Source organism: Myotis lucifugus, unplaced genomic scaffold (assembly GCF_000147115.1).
Source record: "Myotis lucifugus unplaced genomic scaffold, Myoluc2.0 scaffold_382, whole genome shotgun sequence".
Taxonomy (NCBI): Eukaryota; Metazoa; Chordata; class Mammalia; order Chiroptera; family Vespertilionidae; genus Myotis; species Myotis lucifugus.
In genome coordinates, this window is record NW_005871430.1 from 672,791 (window position 1) to 689,261 (window position 16,471).

The 16,471-nt window shown below is 43.7% G+C and overlaps 1 protein-coding gene across 1 annotated transcript; it reads left to right on the forward strand.

Annotated features, from left to right (window-relative positions):
- The first annotated feature begins 6,055 nt into the window (after positions 1 to 6,055).
- Positions 6,056 to 7,159, forward strand: LOC102442290 (zinc finger and SCAN domain-containing protein 4-like). Its single transcript, XM_006101769.1, has one exon. It carries the CDS (start codon positions 6,056 to 6,058, stop codon positions 7,157 to 7,159), a length of 1,104 nt encoding a protein of 367 aa, XP_006101831.1.
- Positions 7,160 to 16,471: the final 9,312 nt, after the last annotated feature.

Sequence of the window (16,471 nt, forward strand, 5' to 3'; positions counted from 1 at the left end):
GCATAAACCGGATGGAGGGAAAACTCAACAACTTATGCAAGAAGCAAGAAAACAGATGAAAAAATCGATAACTTATGTAAGACCCAAGAAGAAATGAAGAGCGATATAGCTTCAATAAAAAACATCACTGAAAGCATCAACAGTAGACTAGGAGAAGTGGAGGACCGAATTAGTGAATTAGAAGACAAGGAAGCAAAACACACCCAAACTGTACTGCAATTGGAGAAAAAAATTAAAAGACAGGAGGAGAGCCTAAGGGAGCTTTGGGACAACATGAAACGAAACAACATACGAATAATAGGGGTGCCAGAACAACAGAAAGAGGAACAGGATTAGAAAACCTATTTGAAGAAATAATATCAGAAAACTTCCCTGAGGTGGGGAAGAAAAAAAGTCACACAAGCACAGAGAGTCCCAAACAAAGTGAACCCCAAAAGACCCACACCAAGACACATCATAATTACTATGGCAAATGTTCAGGACAAAGAGAGAATCTTACAGGCTGCAAGAGAGAGACGGAAAGTTACATACAAGGGATCTCCCATTAGATTATCAAATGATTTCTCAACAGAAACACATCAGGCCAGAAAAGAATGGACGGAAATTTACAAAGTGATGCAAAGCAAAGGACTGAATCCAAGAATACTCTATCCAGCAAGGCTATCATTCAAAATTGAAGGGGAAATAAGAAGCTTCACAGACAAAAAAAGGCTAAGGGAGTTTATCGCCACCAAGCCAGCAATGCAAGAAATGCTAAAGGGACTGGTGTAAAAAGAAGAAATAAAAAGCTCAGAAAGAAAACAGCCACACACACACAAAAGAAATGGCTACAAACAAGTACCTTTCAATAATAACTTTAAACGTAAATGGACTAAATGCTCCAACCAAAAGATATCAAGTGGCTGAATGGATAAAAAAACATGAGCCATACATTTGCTGTCTACAAGAGACCCACCTCATTAGAAGGGACTCACACAGACTGAAAGTGAAGGGATGGAAAAATATCTTCCAGGCAAATGGAAAGGAAAAGAAAGCTGGGGTAGCAATACTTATATCAGACAAAATAGACCTCAAAGTGAAGGCTATAACAAGAGATAAGGAAGGCCACTTCATAATACTAAAGGGATCAATACAACAAGAAGATATAACCCTGGTAAACATATATGCACTCAATGCAGGAGCACCCAAATACATTAAAAAAACTCCTGGAAGATATCAAAGGAGAGATCAACAACAATACAATCATAGTAGGGGACTTTAATACACCACTGACATCACTGGATAAATCCTCTAGACAAACAATCAGCAAAGAAACAGCAATCCTAAATGACTCACTAGATCAGATGGACTTAATTGACATCTTCAGAACACTTCATCCCAAAGCCACGGAATATACATTCCACTCAAGTGCTCATGAGACAGATTCAAAAATAGACCACATATTGGGTCACAAACAAAGTCTCCCCAAATTCAAGAAGATTTAAATCATACCAAGCATCATCTCAGACCACGATGGCATAATATTAGAAATAAACTACAATAAAAACAACCCAAAATACTCAAACACTTGGAAGCTGAATAGCATGTTATTAAATATTGATTGGGTTACCAATGAGATCAAAGAAGAAATTAAAAGCATCCTGGAAACTAATGACAATGAAAACACAACAATCCAAAACCTATGGGACGCAATGAAAGCAGTCCTGAGAGGGAAGTTTATAGCTCTACAGGCCTATCTCAAAAAACAAGAAAAAAAATGGTAGTAAATCATCTAACTCTACTACTCAAAGAATTAGGAAGAGAGCAACAAGAAAACCCCAGAGTGAGCAGAAGGAAGGAGATAAAGATTAGAGGAGAAATAAATGACATAGAGACCAAAAAGACAATACAGAAAATCAATGAAACCAAGAGCTGGTTCTTTGAAATGATAAAGAAGATTGACAAACCTCTAGCCAGGCTCACCAAGAAGCAAAGAGAGAGGACCCAAATAAACAAAATCAGAAACGATAGAGGGGAAATAACAACAGACCCCACAGAAATACAAATGATTGTAAAAAAATACTATAGCCGAAACCGGTTTGGCTCAGTGGATAGAGCGTCGGCCTGCGGACTGAAAGGTCCCAGGTCCGATTCCGGTCAAGGGCATATACCTGGGTTGCGGGCACATCCCCAGTAGGAGGTGTGCAGAAGGCAGCTGATCGATATTTCTCTCTCATCGATGTTTCTAACTCTCTATCTCTCTCCCTTCCTCTCTGTAAAAAATCAATAAAATATTTTTTAAAAAATACTATGGACAGCTCTACTCCAAAAAACTAAACAACCTGGAGGAAATGGACAAATTCCTAGAAAAATTCAACATTCCAATACTCAATCAGGAAGAATCTAAAAATCTCAATAGGCCAATAACTATGGAAGAAATTGAAGCAGCCATCAAAAAGCTTCCAGTAAACAAAAGCCCAGGACCAGATGGCTTCACAGGGGAGTTTTACCAAACATTCAAGGAAGAACTAAAACCTATCCTCCTCAGACTACTACAAAAAATTCAAGAGGAAGGAACACTTCCAAGCTCATTCTATGAAGCATCACCCTAATACCAAAACCAGGTAAAGACAACACAATGAAAGAGAATTACAGGCCAATATCCCTCATGAACATAGATGCCAAAATCCTCAACAAAATCTTAGCAAATCGGATCCAGCAGTACATCAGAAAGATCATACACCACGACCAAGTAGGATTTATCTCAGGGATGCAAGGATGGTACAATATCCGAAAATCAATAAACATGATACATCACATAAACAAATTGAAAGAAAAAAACCACATGTTCATATCAATTGATGCAGAAAAAGCATTTGACAAAATCCAACACCCATTTTTGATAAAAACTCTCAGCAAGGTGGGAGTAGAAGGATCATACCTCAACATAATAAAAGCCATATATGACAGGCCCACAGCCAACATCATACTCAATGGACAAAAACTAACACCATTTCCCCTAAGAACAGGAACAAGACAGGGATGCCCACTCTCACCACTCCTGTTCAACATAGTACTGGAAGTATTAGCCATTGCAATTAGACAAGAAGAAGAAATAAAAGGCATCCAAATTGGAAAAGAGGAAGTAAAACTGTCCTTATTTGCAGACGACATGATATTATACATACAAAACCCTAAAGACTCCATCAAAAAACTACTAGACTTAATACATGAATTTGGCAATGTAGCAGGATACAAAATTAACCCCAAGAAATCTATGGTATTTCTATGCACCAATAGTGAACTTTCAGAAAGAGAGATTAAAAAAACAATCCCATTTACCATTGCACCAAAAAAAATTAAGCTACCTAGGAATAAACTTAACTAAAGAGGTAAAAGATCTCTACTCAGAAAACTACAGGACGCTGAAAAAAGAGATAGAGGAAGACATAAACAGATGGAAGAACATACCGTGTTCATGGATTGGTAGAATCAACATCATTAAAATGTCCATACTACCCAAAACAATCTATAAATTCAATGCACTTCCCATTAAAATACCAATGGCATACTTCACAGATCTAGTACGAACTCTCCAAAAATTCATCTGGAATAAAAAAAGACCCTGAATGCCAAACCGGTTTGGCTCAGTGGATAGAGCGTCGGCCTGCGGACTGAAAGGTCCCAGGTTCGATTCCGGTCAAGGGCATGTACCTTGGTTGCGGGCACATCCCCAGTGGGAGGTGTGCAGGAGGCAGCTGGTCGATGTTTCTCTCTCATCGATGTTTCTAACTCTCTATCCCTCTCCCTTCCTCTCTGTAAAAAATCAATAAAATATATTAAAAAAAAAAAAAAGACCCTGAATAGCTGCAGCAATCCTGAGAAAGAACAAAGTAGGTGGGATCTCAATACCAGATATCAAGCTGTATTACAAAGCCACTGTTCTCAAAACTGCCTGGTACTGGCACAAGAACAGACATATAGATCAATGGAATAGAATAGAGAGCCCAGAAATTGGCCCGAACCAATATGCTCAATTAATATTTGACAAAGGAGGCAAGAACATACAATGGAGCCAAGATAGCCTCTTCAATAAATGGTGTTGGGAAAATTGGACAGATATATGCAAGAAAATGAAACTAGACCACCAACTTACACCATACACAAAAATAAACTCAAAATGGATAAAGGACTTAAATGTACGATGGGAAACCATAAAAATTCTAGAAGGATTCCAAGGCAACAAAATCTCAGACATATGCTGAAGCAATTTCTTCACTGATACAGCTCCTAGAGCACTTGAAACTAAAGAGAAAATGAACAAATGGGACTACATCAAAATAAAAAGCTTCTGCACAGCAAATGAAACCATCAACAAAACAACAAGAAAACCCACTGCATGGGAAAATATATTTGCCAATGTCATATCTGATAATGGCCTAATCTCCAAAATTTATAGGGAACTCATACAACTTAACAAAAGGAAGATAAACAATCCAATCAAAAAATGGGCAAAGGATCTAAATAGAAACCTTTCAAAAGAGGACATTCAGAAAGCCAAGAGACATATGAAAACATGCTCAAAGTCACTAATCATCCGAGAGATGCAAATCAAAACAACAATGAGGTACCATCTCACACCTGTCAGAATGGCTATCATCAACAAATCAACAAACGACAAGTGCTGGAGAGGATGTGGAGAAAAAGGAACACTCGTGTACTGCTGGTGATGCAGACTGGTGCAGCCACTATGGAAGACAGTATGGAGTTTCCTCAAAAAACTAAAAATGGAACTCCCATTTGACCCTGTGATCCCACTTCTGGGAATATATCCCAAGAAACCAGAAACACCAATCAGAAAGGATATATGCACCCATATGTTCATAGCAGCACAATTCACCATAGCTAAGATCTGGAAACAGCCTAAGTGCCCATCAGTAGATGAATGGATTAGAAAACTGTGGTACATCTACACGATGGAATACTATGCTGCTATAAAAAAGAAGAAACTCTTACATTTGCAACGGCATGGATGGAACTGGAGAACATTATGCTAAATGAAATAAACCAGTCAATGAAGGAAAAATACCACATGATCTCACTCATTCACGGATAATAAAGACCATTAGAAACTACGAACAATAATAGATACAGAGGCAGAGCAGCCTCAAACTGATTGTCAAACTTCAGTGGGAAGGCTGGGGAGGGTTGGGGGGCAGCAAAGAGGGGGGTAAGAGATCAACCGAAGGACTTGTATGCATGCATATAAGCATAACCAATGGACATAAGAGGAGGCCAAGGGATTGTCAAGGGTGGGGGAAAAAAAGGGACACATATGTAATACCCTTTGTAATACTTTAAGCAAACAAACAAACAAAAAAACCTTAAGTCACATCATTTAAAAAATAAAAATGGGGGAATTTGCTGGAAGCCGGTCATCCTTGCTGCTTGACACAGTCGCTGCAAGGAAGAAACATCTGCACAGCATATGTTTCAAGGGACGTGGCATATATGACATGCTGTTATTAATATGTTTGCTCCCCTTCTTGGTGCTATGTGTTTAAACCAAGGTCACCTCTCTGAGAAAGGTTGTTTTCCCAGGTAGGGATTTTTCCCCTGAAGTTAGGGAGGGAATAAAACCCCTTAACTAAGTGCCAGGCGGGTATTTAATCACTTTAACTACGAACAATCACACTTAAGCTACATAATCTTTACTCCCTGGAATGGAGATAAGAAACGCCCTAACCTTTGGAATAGAAATTGATAGGATTACAATCAACTGGTATAAATACAGATGTAACAAAACAATAATACACAGAACCTAGTTGGAGATCCTGGCTAGAACCTGGCTAGAGAACCTGACTAGGCTGCTGATCAACTGAACGCTGTCTTCGTGTCTGTCTTCGTGTCATTCCTTCTTCGCCGACTCCGTCCACACCTTTGGGAACCCCTGGACCTGCTGGGGCTGGACCCCAACAGGGAAGCACATCAGAGCACATCGCTGACAGCCCAGCCCCACAGCAGCTCAGCGTTGGGCCAGGATCATCCAGCGTGAACATCTGTGTCCGTGAGGAGAATGGCATCTCAAGACGAACCAGCCAGGAACGGTCCCTGGGCAGGAAACTTCAAGCTTAGAATTCTCGGAGGACCCATCAACCAGGAGGGAGAGGAGGCGGAGAAGGTCGGCTTCCCCAGCCCTGGACTCATCTCATTGAACAAGGGCAGCCGCAGGCTTGGGAAGGCGGAGCTTCAGGGCATCTATTGGTCTTTCTGCTCATGGCTGCAGCCAGACAGGCACAGTAAGCTAGAGATGATTGTCCAACTGTCAGTGGAGCAGTTTCTGCTCAACAGGCCCAACAGCGAGAGGGCCGCCTGGCGGGAGAAGTGGGAGTCGAGTGGCAGAGACCTGGAGGCATTCATGGAGCACCTGGAGGATGAGGACCTGAGGCCCCCCAGAATGATACATTTCAGCATGGGGGGGCAGGACGCCCTGTTCTCGGAGAACATGCCCATAGGACAGGTCCTGGCCTACCTCCAGGAGCAGTGCTCAGCAGCAGCCGCCAAGGCGCTCACCCGGGGGACACCCTCCCTGCCTCCCCCAGAGACACCCCCATCAGCAGCACCAGGAGATGCAGATGCAGATGCAGATGAAGATGGCGACAACCTTTCCAGTCCAGACCACCAACCCCTGGAGGAAGAGAGCCCTCAGGGCCCCGCAGAGAGCGAGGTGTCCGGGGAGAGTCCACGCAGCTCTGGTTCAGCAAGTCCGGGCGCCCCCACTGCCCAGGAAGAGCCTCCCCGAGAGGAGGCGCCCCAGGAGGCGGGGGGAGCCCGAAAGCTGTACCGGTGCGACCAGTGTCCCCGGGTCTTCGAGTACCTCTGTCGGTTCCAGCTGCACCAGCGGAGGCACAACAACGAGAGGCCCTTCCTTTGTGCCACGTGCGGCAAAGGCTTCTTCCAGGCCTCGGACCTGCGCGTGCACGAGCTGATCCACTCGAAGGAGAAGCCCTTCCGCTGCGGCAGCTGCGACCGCGCTTTCAGCCACCGGACCAACCTGCTGGCGCACGAGCGCATCCACACGGGCGCCAAGCCCTACACGTGCGCTCAGTGCGGGAGGACCTACCGCCAGTCCTCCACCTACCACCGCCACCTGCGGATGCACCAGGGGCAGGCCAACTAATCTGGGGCCTCCGCGCCCGCGGACATCACGCGTGCCAGCTCCTCTCTGAAGTGACTCTCCTGTTTGGAACGGCAAAAAGTTGGTTAAAAGGGAACATAAGACATTTAAATAAAAATTTCCGAAAAAAATAATAAATAAAAATAAAAACAAGCAAAAAGTCCATCAACTGATGAATTATTCATCAAAATGTGGTATATTCATACAATGAAATATTATTTTTAAAATATATTTTTATTAATTTCAGAGAGTAAAGGAGAGGTAGAGAGCGATAGAAACATTAATGATGAAAGGGAAGTATTGATTGGTTGCCTCCTGTATTCCCCCTACTGGGGATCGAGTCCACAACCCAGGCATGTGCCCTGACCAGGAATCAAACCATGACCTCCTGGTTCATAGGTTGAAGCTCAAGCACTGAGCCACACTGGCCAGGTTGGAATATTATCCTATCTAATCTAATAAAAGAGAAACATGCTAATTAGCGTACAACCGCTACCCTTTTCATTGGCTAATCAGGGCGATATGCAAATTAACTGCCAACTAAGATGGCAGTTAACCGCCAACAAAGATGGCGGTTAATTTGCATATGTAGGCACAATGCAGGGAGGCGAAAGGGAAAGCAGGAAGAAGCCCCCTGCCACTGACAGTGATCGGAAACCCAGGGAGGAGCTAAGAGCCAGCCACAATCGGAGAATTGGGGTGCCTTTGCCGCCCTGGCAGTGATAGCGGGAAGTAGGGGTGGAACCAGCGATGAGAGCTGGGCACGGGCGAAGCTGGCAGTCCCGGGAGCTAGGGGTCCCTTGCCTGGGCCTAAAGCGGAGCCCGTGCGATCGTGGGGCCGCTGCTGCTGCAGGTCCCTGCTGCCCAAGCCGGACGCCTCGGCCAGAGGCGTTAGGCCTGGGCAGGGGCGGAGCCTGCACCGCAGGGAGCTGGGGGTCCCCTTGCTCAGGCCTAAGGCCTCGGTCAGAGCATTAGGCCTGGGCAAGGGGCCGATCCTGTGATTGGAGGGTGATGGGGGTCAACGCCTGCGGGCTCCCAGTATGTGAGAGGGGGCAGGCTGGGCTGAGGAACACTCCCCCCCCCCAACCCAGTGCACAAATTTCATGCACCGGGCCCCTAGTCCTATATAATAAAAGGCTAATATGCAAATCAACCAAACAGCAGAAAAAAAACAGCAGAACAACCAGTCGCTATGACATGCACTGACCACCAGGGGGCAGACGCTCATCGCAGGAGCTGCCCCCTGGTGGTCATTGCACTCCTACAGGGGGAGCTCCACTCAGCCAGAAGCCAGGCTCAAAGCTGGCAAGCACAGTGGAGGTGGCGGGAGCCTCTGCAGCAGCGCTAAGGACCCCTCGGGGGTCCTGGACTGTGAGAGGGCACAAGCTGGGCTGAGGGAGCCCCCTCCCCACCCCGCCATCCAGTGCACAAATATTGTGCACCGGGCCTCTAGTTTTTCTATAAAAGAAATGAAGTGCTGATATATGCTATAACATGAATAAACCTTGAAAACATTTGTTAAGTGAAAGAAGTCAGACACAAAAAGCTACATACTGTATCATTCCATTAACATCAAAAGTTCAAAATGGTCATCTATAGAGACAGAAAGATTAGTGTTTGCCTAGGGCTGGGAAAGAGAGGTGGGAATGGGCAGTGACAGCTAATGGGTACGGTTCGTTTTTTGAGGCAAAAAAAAAAATGGTTCTTTTAAATTAGAATGTAATGATGGTTGTAAACCATTGAGTTACATACTTTAAATGAGTGAATGTATGATATGTGAAGTATATCTCAACAAAGCTGTTAAAAAATGGAAAAAATTAAAAAAGTATTTAGGTCTTAGCAAATTGCTGAGTTCTAATAGGTCTGGTAGCTTAACATGAAAAGTCAAACCAAGCAAGTCCCTTGGTCTGAATCTCTAGCGAAGGAGGGATTCTCTAAATTTTGTCCTAATTCCTGGGCTCAGCAGAATCAGTCCAAACCTCTATTTTTAAATCTGCCATAAATGTATGGTTTCTTTAATTCCTGGGTGAAGAGGGCTAATTTCCTAAATGTCTGTTCATTGAGGGGGAAATTCCTGACAGCATACCTAGGCAACTTATTTCTCTTTTGCTTTGATTTCATCATATCTAAAATGGTAACAGCCCTGACTGGTTTGGCTCAGTGGATAGAGCGTCGGCCGGCAGACTGAAGGGTCCCAGGTTCGATTCCGGTCAAGGGCATGTACCTTGGTTGCGGGCACATCCCCAGTGGGGGGTGTGTAGGAGGCAGCTGATTGATGTTTCTAACTCTCTATCCCTCTCCCTTCCTCTCTGTAAAAAAATCAATAAAATATATTTTAAAAAAATGGTAACAATAATACCGTATTTTTCCATATATAAGATGCTATTTTTTCCTAAAATCATTAGACTGAAAATTGAGGGGTGTCTTATACATAGAAGTAAGCTGAGGAGGGAGCTGCACGGGTGCGTAGCTGCCCATACCTTGTCAAACAGGCTTCTTCCAATCATGAGCCTTATTGTTACTGATGTCAGCTGATGCCATAATTGGAGGTGGAGATGGAGGTGGAGATGGAGGTGGAGATTGAGCAGATGCAACAGGGACCAGAGCATTCTGAGCCCATAAAGATGCCAAAAAATAAAAAGATAAATACCGGTAAGCAATTGTCTTACTCTGCAAAATTCAAACTGAATGTAATCAGCTATGCAAAAGAGCATGGAAATAGAGCTGCAGAGAGACAATTTGGACGTCCTCCCACTGAGTGTATGACCAGACAGTGGAGAAAACAGGAAGAACAACTCCTTAAGATGCCAAAAAAGAAGGCGGCCTTAAGAGGAAAACCAGCAAAATGGGTAAACTTGGAGCAGAGGCTTGGACTTGGATTATGGAGCAGTGCCAGAGTGGCTTATGTGTGTCAACCAAGCTTATTCAATGTCAGGCAAGAATGTTTGCAAGCAAAATAAACATTGCTGGTTTTATAGGAAAGGCAAAATGGTGCTTCAATTTCATGAGGGGAGAAGGGTTGACCATGAGAACACGAACAAAGTTAGCTCAGAAAATGCCACCAGTTTATGAAGATGATCTCACATATATAGACATGACTCAGAAGACAGCAGTGATACAGTAGAAGCTGAAGAAATTTATATGTCTGGAACTAATAGTGATGAAGAAGAGAGAAGTGATGCAACAGAGGCTGAATAAAGTGATATGCTGCATAATATCATAGTACTGGTATGTAAACATTACCTGTGGTAATTACTAAACAAAAATGTGTTCTGTTTTATGTTTAAAATATTGATTTCTTAATTTTGGGTTGGAAAAGTGGAGGGGGTGTTATACAGGGAAAAGTACAGTAAATAGCATTCCTATTTGCTTCTGTAGGGGAAGAAAACATTTTATTCTACCCTTTTGGGTACTTTTGACTGGTCTATTAAGTTGACATAACACAAATGAAGAGGAGAAAAACATATTTAATTTTGTATGTATGGGAGCCTCACCCCCAAGGAAGTTAATGAATGTGTAGAGTGTGCTCACTGCCTGATGTTAATCTATCCGTTTAGGAAAGCATTGTTCTTTCTGGTCAATCTAGGTGACCACCCACCATATGGTTTTACTACGAAGCCCCTTAAAAAAGAGACCCTGTCCTGGGAGGGGTTTGGATTCTTCCCGGCCCAACCACCACTGGGAGCAACTGCCTTGCCCATGTTTGTAAGTTTCTCCTAGGAATTTGACTAAGGCGAAATGTCAGTTCTTCCGAACTGACCCTGAATTTAGACTTCTGGGGCTTTCCCCCAGTGCCTCCCTTACTAGCTATAATCACAAGGCTACTATGTCAATGTCTCCATTAGCATTGCTGTACTTTTCCTGGACTGTCCTGCCCAAACAAATGGTTTGATTGTACATTACAGGAATTTCCCAACAATTTTTCAGTGGAAAACATTGACAGCCTGTACACACAATTCTTTGAATCATACTGACTAGGAAGAGAAGTAGCTCACATTGATGTAGACTGCTTTTGCCGAACACACTAAATCAAGACTTTCTACTGAAGGAGAATATAGGGGGCAGCCTGGGGGGTGGGGCGGGGGAGAGAAGGGGGTTAGCAATCTGAATCCTTGCCAGTAACCAGTATCCTACTGCACATTCTTGTTAGCCTATAATTAAGTCACTGCCCCTGCCTTAGGCAATAATCTGTTTTCCTAAATACTCCCAGTTTACAAGGGCCACAAACCCAGAATTTAACAGCTTAGCCAGAGAGGATTTTTAGCTGTAATCTTACTTCCAGGTCTTTAGCTGTAATCTTACTTCCCCATTCTAACTAAGGTAGGGCTGCAAAAGCCCGGGAGTTAGGAAACAAAGAATTTTAGGAATATATATTTAAGGAGTAATCTCCTTGTATAAGATGTTCAGGCTTTGGATCTTTGAATCCCCTGAGCCAGCAGCGCTGCTTTGAATAAAGGTCTCTCTTTTTTTTTTTTCCTGAATCTCCGAGTACTCATTGTGTATTTTCTGGTCGCCTGGTAAATTCTGCAACACTATGTTATCTAAACATTAGACCTTTTTTTCTCTTCTTTCTTTCCTTTACTCTCTGGCATTGGCCTGGAAAGATAATGCCTTCGTCCATATCTCCCAGGCCATTGCTAAGTGGGGTAACGTCTGGAATTTAGAACAACTTTTTTATTTCTAGCTAGCAGAAAACCTAACTGACCCCTACTTTGAATGGGGTCAGTTAGGTTTTCTGATAGGATTTATCCTTGTTTGTAGTGTTTATCATTATTCTCCTTGGGCCTATGAGTGCCTAGCTGGCTGGCACACAGCTGGACAATGACTTTGATTATCTGATTATGCTCAAAACTGTTCTAGAAAGGCCTACAAGGAGGCATTCGTGATTCAGGAATCACTTCCTTTGGGAAGGCCATATTCTCCTGGTTAGGAATAGATACAAATGGGAATATGATCTGAAACCCCTTCTTCATTCTTGGAGACATTACCATTACAGATTTTGTTGCTAAGGCATTATCTGTCCAGATCTTTAGACTCTCTGACTAAAGTTGTTCTTGATAATAGAACAGTCTTGGTTATCTGTAGCTGAGCAAGGAGGTATCTGTGCTATGGCCACCACCACCTGTTTTACCTGGATCAATACTTTGGGGGAAGTTGAAAGTCAGTTATAAGAGTTCACTTAGCAAGACAGTTGGCTTAAAAGGATGACTCCTTCAAGGGGTCTCTCTTTGTTTGGGTTTTGGGGACTATGGAGGTTTTTATTTAGCTCCAGACGGTTGCTGTCATTTGGCCATGCATGAAATGTTTCAAGATGATCAAGGTGTTTAAAAGGCCAGAATGGGATTTTCATGTGAAATCTAATTTTTAAAATGTTGGAAAAACTGAAGTCCAAACGAAACATTTCTGCATGCTGGATTCAGCCAGAGATTGCTATTTCCTGACTCCTACATTAAAACATTTGAATCATGAAACAAAAACAAAAACACTGAATCATGGAAAAAATTAGATCATATTTTTGTGTTTCAGAAATTAAGGGGGAGATGCAATAGAGTAGTAAGTAGTGTAACCAGACAATCAATGGGTTTGTACTGCCTGTCACTACTTGAGCCAATTAAGCAGAGATAGGGTTGAATCATATGTGAGTGTTTATTCCAATACTGCCGGCAGTTTGAGAGAGCAGCAGGTCATTCACAAAAATCTGCTCTGCGGCCCCCATAAGCCAGCTGCTTATACAGGGTAAAAATCAATGGGTAAATATCCTCGGGTGAGGGGAAGGAAGGAAGGAAGGAAGGAAGGAAGGAAGGAAGGAAGGAAGGAAGGAAGGAAGGAAGGAAGGAAGGAAAGGGAAGGGAAGGAAGGAAAGGAAGGATGAAGGGAGGGAGGGAGGGAGGGAGGAAGGAAGGAAGGAAGGAAGAAAGAAAGGAAAAGAATTTTGACCCGGCTGGGAGTTGTCTGCCCTCAGTACCTGGGAGTCAACCTTGGAGTGTGGTCCATTCTCATTCAAGAATTGCCTAGTGCCCTGACCGGTTTGGCTTAGTGGATGGAGCGTCGGCCTGTGGACTCAAGGGTCCCGGGTTCGATTCCGGTCAAGGGCATGTACCTTGGTTGTGGGCGCATCCCCAGTGGGAGGTGTGCAGGAGGCAACTGATCGATGTTTCTCTCTCATCGATGTTTCTGACTTTCTATCCCTCTCCCTTCCTCTCTGTAAAAAATCAATAAAATATATTTTTTTAAAAAAGAATTGCCTATTATCATGGAAAGATTAACAACCTTGTTGCCTGAACAATGGAGTCCCACCATAGCCTGCTTTGCCTACTTCCCCATGCCTGTAATCCCTACTTATCCATATAATCCTTGTCTTACCCTATGTAAGCAGCTGGTTTAGGGGATGATGCAGAGCAGATTTTTGTGGATGATGTGCTGGTCTCCCATACTGCCAGCAGTATTGGAGCAAAGGCTCATGTGATTCAACCGTCTCTGCTTAACTCGTGTAGTGACAGGCAGCACGGACCCACTGATTGTCCAATTACATATTCTGGCACAACGAAAGGACGTAAGCAAGAGACTCCTCTGGGGTGAGTACCGAGGATCCCGCTTGCTGCCTGGACTTGGGGTTCCTGGGGCTGAGGTCTGGACTCTTTATTTGCAGCGCTGCCAGGAATTTTCCTGTTTTGAGTTCCAGCTGTAGCCTCAGCAATTCTCCACGTGTCACCTGAGACCTAAGTTGATTGAAGCGTTTTTGTAGGAGGAATCAAGGGTGTTTGTATGGCACGAGAAGTACTTGCTGCCTCCTGTCTGCGCTTCCTTGTAAGGAAGTATGTTCTGTGTATGGCAGTAGTGTGTGTGGCATGGGAGGCATTTTATTGCCTGTCCTCCGGGTGAGCCTGATCAGCTCCGGGTGGCAAGGGACCTCCAGTGGTCCTTGCTTGGTCTCCAAGTCTTTAGTCTGATCCACTCTGGGACGAGAGACATTGCTCTGCTTTGGTTGGTTTTAAACACAGGGCATTCTGAGATTTCTGTGGCTGGACAGACAAGGAGCATGATGTGAAGCTCTTGTCTGTGGGTTGTACGTGCCCATAAATATTGTACACTAGAGGCCCGATGCATGAAATCCATGCAAGAGTAGGCCTTCCTTCCTCCGCTTGCCAGCACCGGCTTCCCTCTGGCACCCGGGACTCAGGCTTCCCTCGCAGCCCCCACTTTGTCTGGAAGGTCGTCTGGAAGGATGTCCGGTCTAATTAGCATATTACCCTTTTATTATTATAGATAGCCTCTCTGTTGATTGTTTTGTGTCTTTTTATTGTTTGGTTTAATGTTGTTTAAAGATGGGGCGTATCCCACTTTGCTAGGGGCTCCAGCTACTTGTGGTTGGCTGAACCTGTGTCAGGGATTTCGGTTATTTCCCAGCAGCTGCCGAGAATTCTTAATCTTAGTGACCCTTCCTGTTCTCCCTCTGAAGGCATCAACCGCTGGAAACTCTTAGCGAGTGAACGTTCTTGTCTGTCTATGATGTAACTTGGTTACTGACGTTCTTTGCTTGCTTTCTTATCTTTGGAGGACTTAGTTTGCTCTCTACTGTTTTATTAACATAGGGAATCCTCTGTCTCTGATGTTTGGGCTTTGTGCTACTCAGAACCCATTTGCTGTGCTGGGTTAGTGTGAGATAAGATTCTAAGGCTAATGTCCCAGTCCATCCTTTTGAGAGTACTCATTTATTTACTGTAGGGGTTTTTGTTTGTTTGTTTCTGTTTTTTAAGAACTCTTCTTATATGCAAGATTTCTTGTTGTTACAGTCTACTCAGAAAGAAAAATACAGGAAATAAAACCTTCTGAACTCCCCCAAGTTCTTTTCCTAGTAGAAGTGTCCCCCAGCAGGCTACAGAAATAGCAGTGGGGGGCCACTCCCATTTTTGTAAGGAGAAATAAAATAAAATAATACTTTCACATTACACAGTAATTTGGAGCCATCTAGTAAATCCTATCTTCCCTAAACCATGGAGACTTAAGAATAAATGATTTGCATTTTGCCTCCCTAACCAGAGGATAAATAGCTTATATCAACCTACTCAGGGAAACAGATAGCAGAAATCCAACTAGTGTCATTTGCTGACCACACCCAAGGGCAAATGAAGTTAGAGAATAAACCTCATTTTGGTTAGTCCTTTTCTAGTCTATTAAAAGGGAAAAGGTCTTTCCTGTTTTTGCCCAGGAAGCAAAAGTTCTATAAGTTATTGAAATGGTTATGTTACTAGGGGCCCAGTGCACGAATTCGTGCATCTTGAAAGGAACTGTGGGCCCCGAGGCTGCTGTGGACACAGGAGTGGGTCTTGGCCCATCCTCCACACCCCACCCGACCCCTCCCACTGCAGCCCCCCTGCCCCTCCCCTGTCCCTCCCATGTCTGCCTTGTCCACCTCTAGGCACCATTGCCAACTCTTTCTGCGCCCAGGCCTCATTGTCCCTCTGACAGAGAGCAAGGATCTCTTGGCTCTGAAGGAAAATGTTGTCCCTCAGCACGAAGCAGTTACAGAAGAAACCCTGTGCCCCTTTTCTCAAATAATTTAGAGCAGCGGTTCTCAACCTGTGGATCGCGACCCCTTTGGGGGTCGAACAACCCTTTCACAGGGGTCGCCTAAGACCATCGGAAAACACATATACAATTACATATTGTTTTTGTGATTAATCACTATGCTTTAATTATGTTCAGTTTGTAACAATGAAAATACATCCTGCATATCAGATATTTACATCACGATTCATAACAGTAGCAAAATTACAGTTATGAAGTAGCAACGAAAATAATTTTATGGTTGGAGATCACCACAACATGAGGAACTGTATTAAAGGGTTGCGGCATTAGGAAGGTTGAGAACCACTGCTTTAGAGCCAAGATACTTGAGGGGGGATGTGGTAGGAAGTTAGATATAAGCAGTGCAAGGATGATGATCCAACTGGAGGAGAAATGGATGGGACCCTGGGACGTGCTTCTCACCACTCCAACTGCTCTGAAGTTGACAATGGAGGAACCTGTGTAGAACTGACCTTTACATTTTGCTGAGTAGGAATTGGGGCACCTATTGATAATATATAGAATTATTCCATTCATTTTGGAAAGTCATACACAGAGACCTTTATATGTTGGGATCCACTGTCTGGGAAAAGGATGCAGGGATGTTTCCTCTAAAGCAGCGGTTCTCAACCTTCCTAATGCCGCGACCCTTTAATACAGTCCCTCATGTTGTGGTGCCCCCCATTTCATTGTTACAAATTGAACATAATTAAAGCATAGTGATTAATCACAAAACAATATGTAATT

What these genes read in the sequence shown, in the direction of transcription:
- LOC102442290 (XM_006101769.1), top strand. Translation starts at nt 6,056, where the DNA reads ATGGCATCTCAAGACGAACCAGCCAGGAACGGTCCCTGGGCAGGAAAC.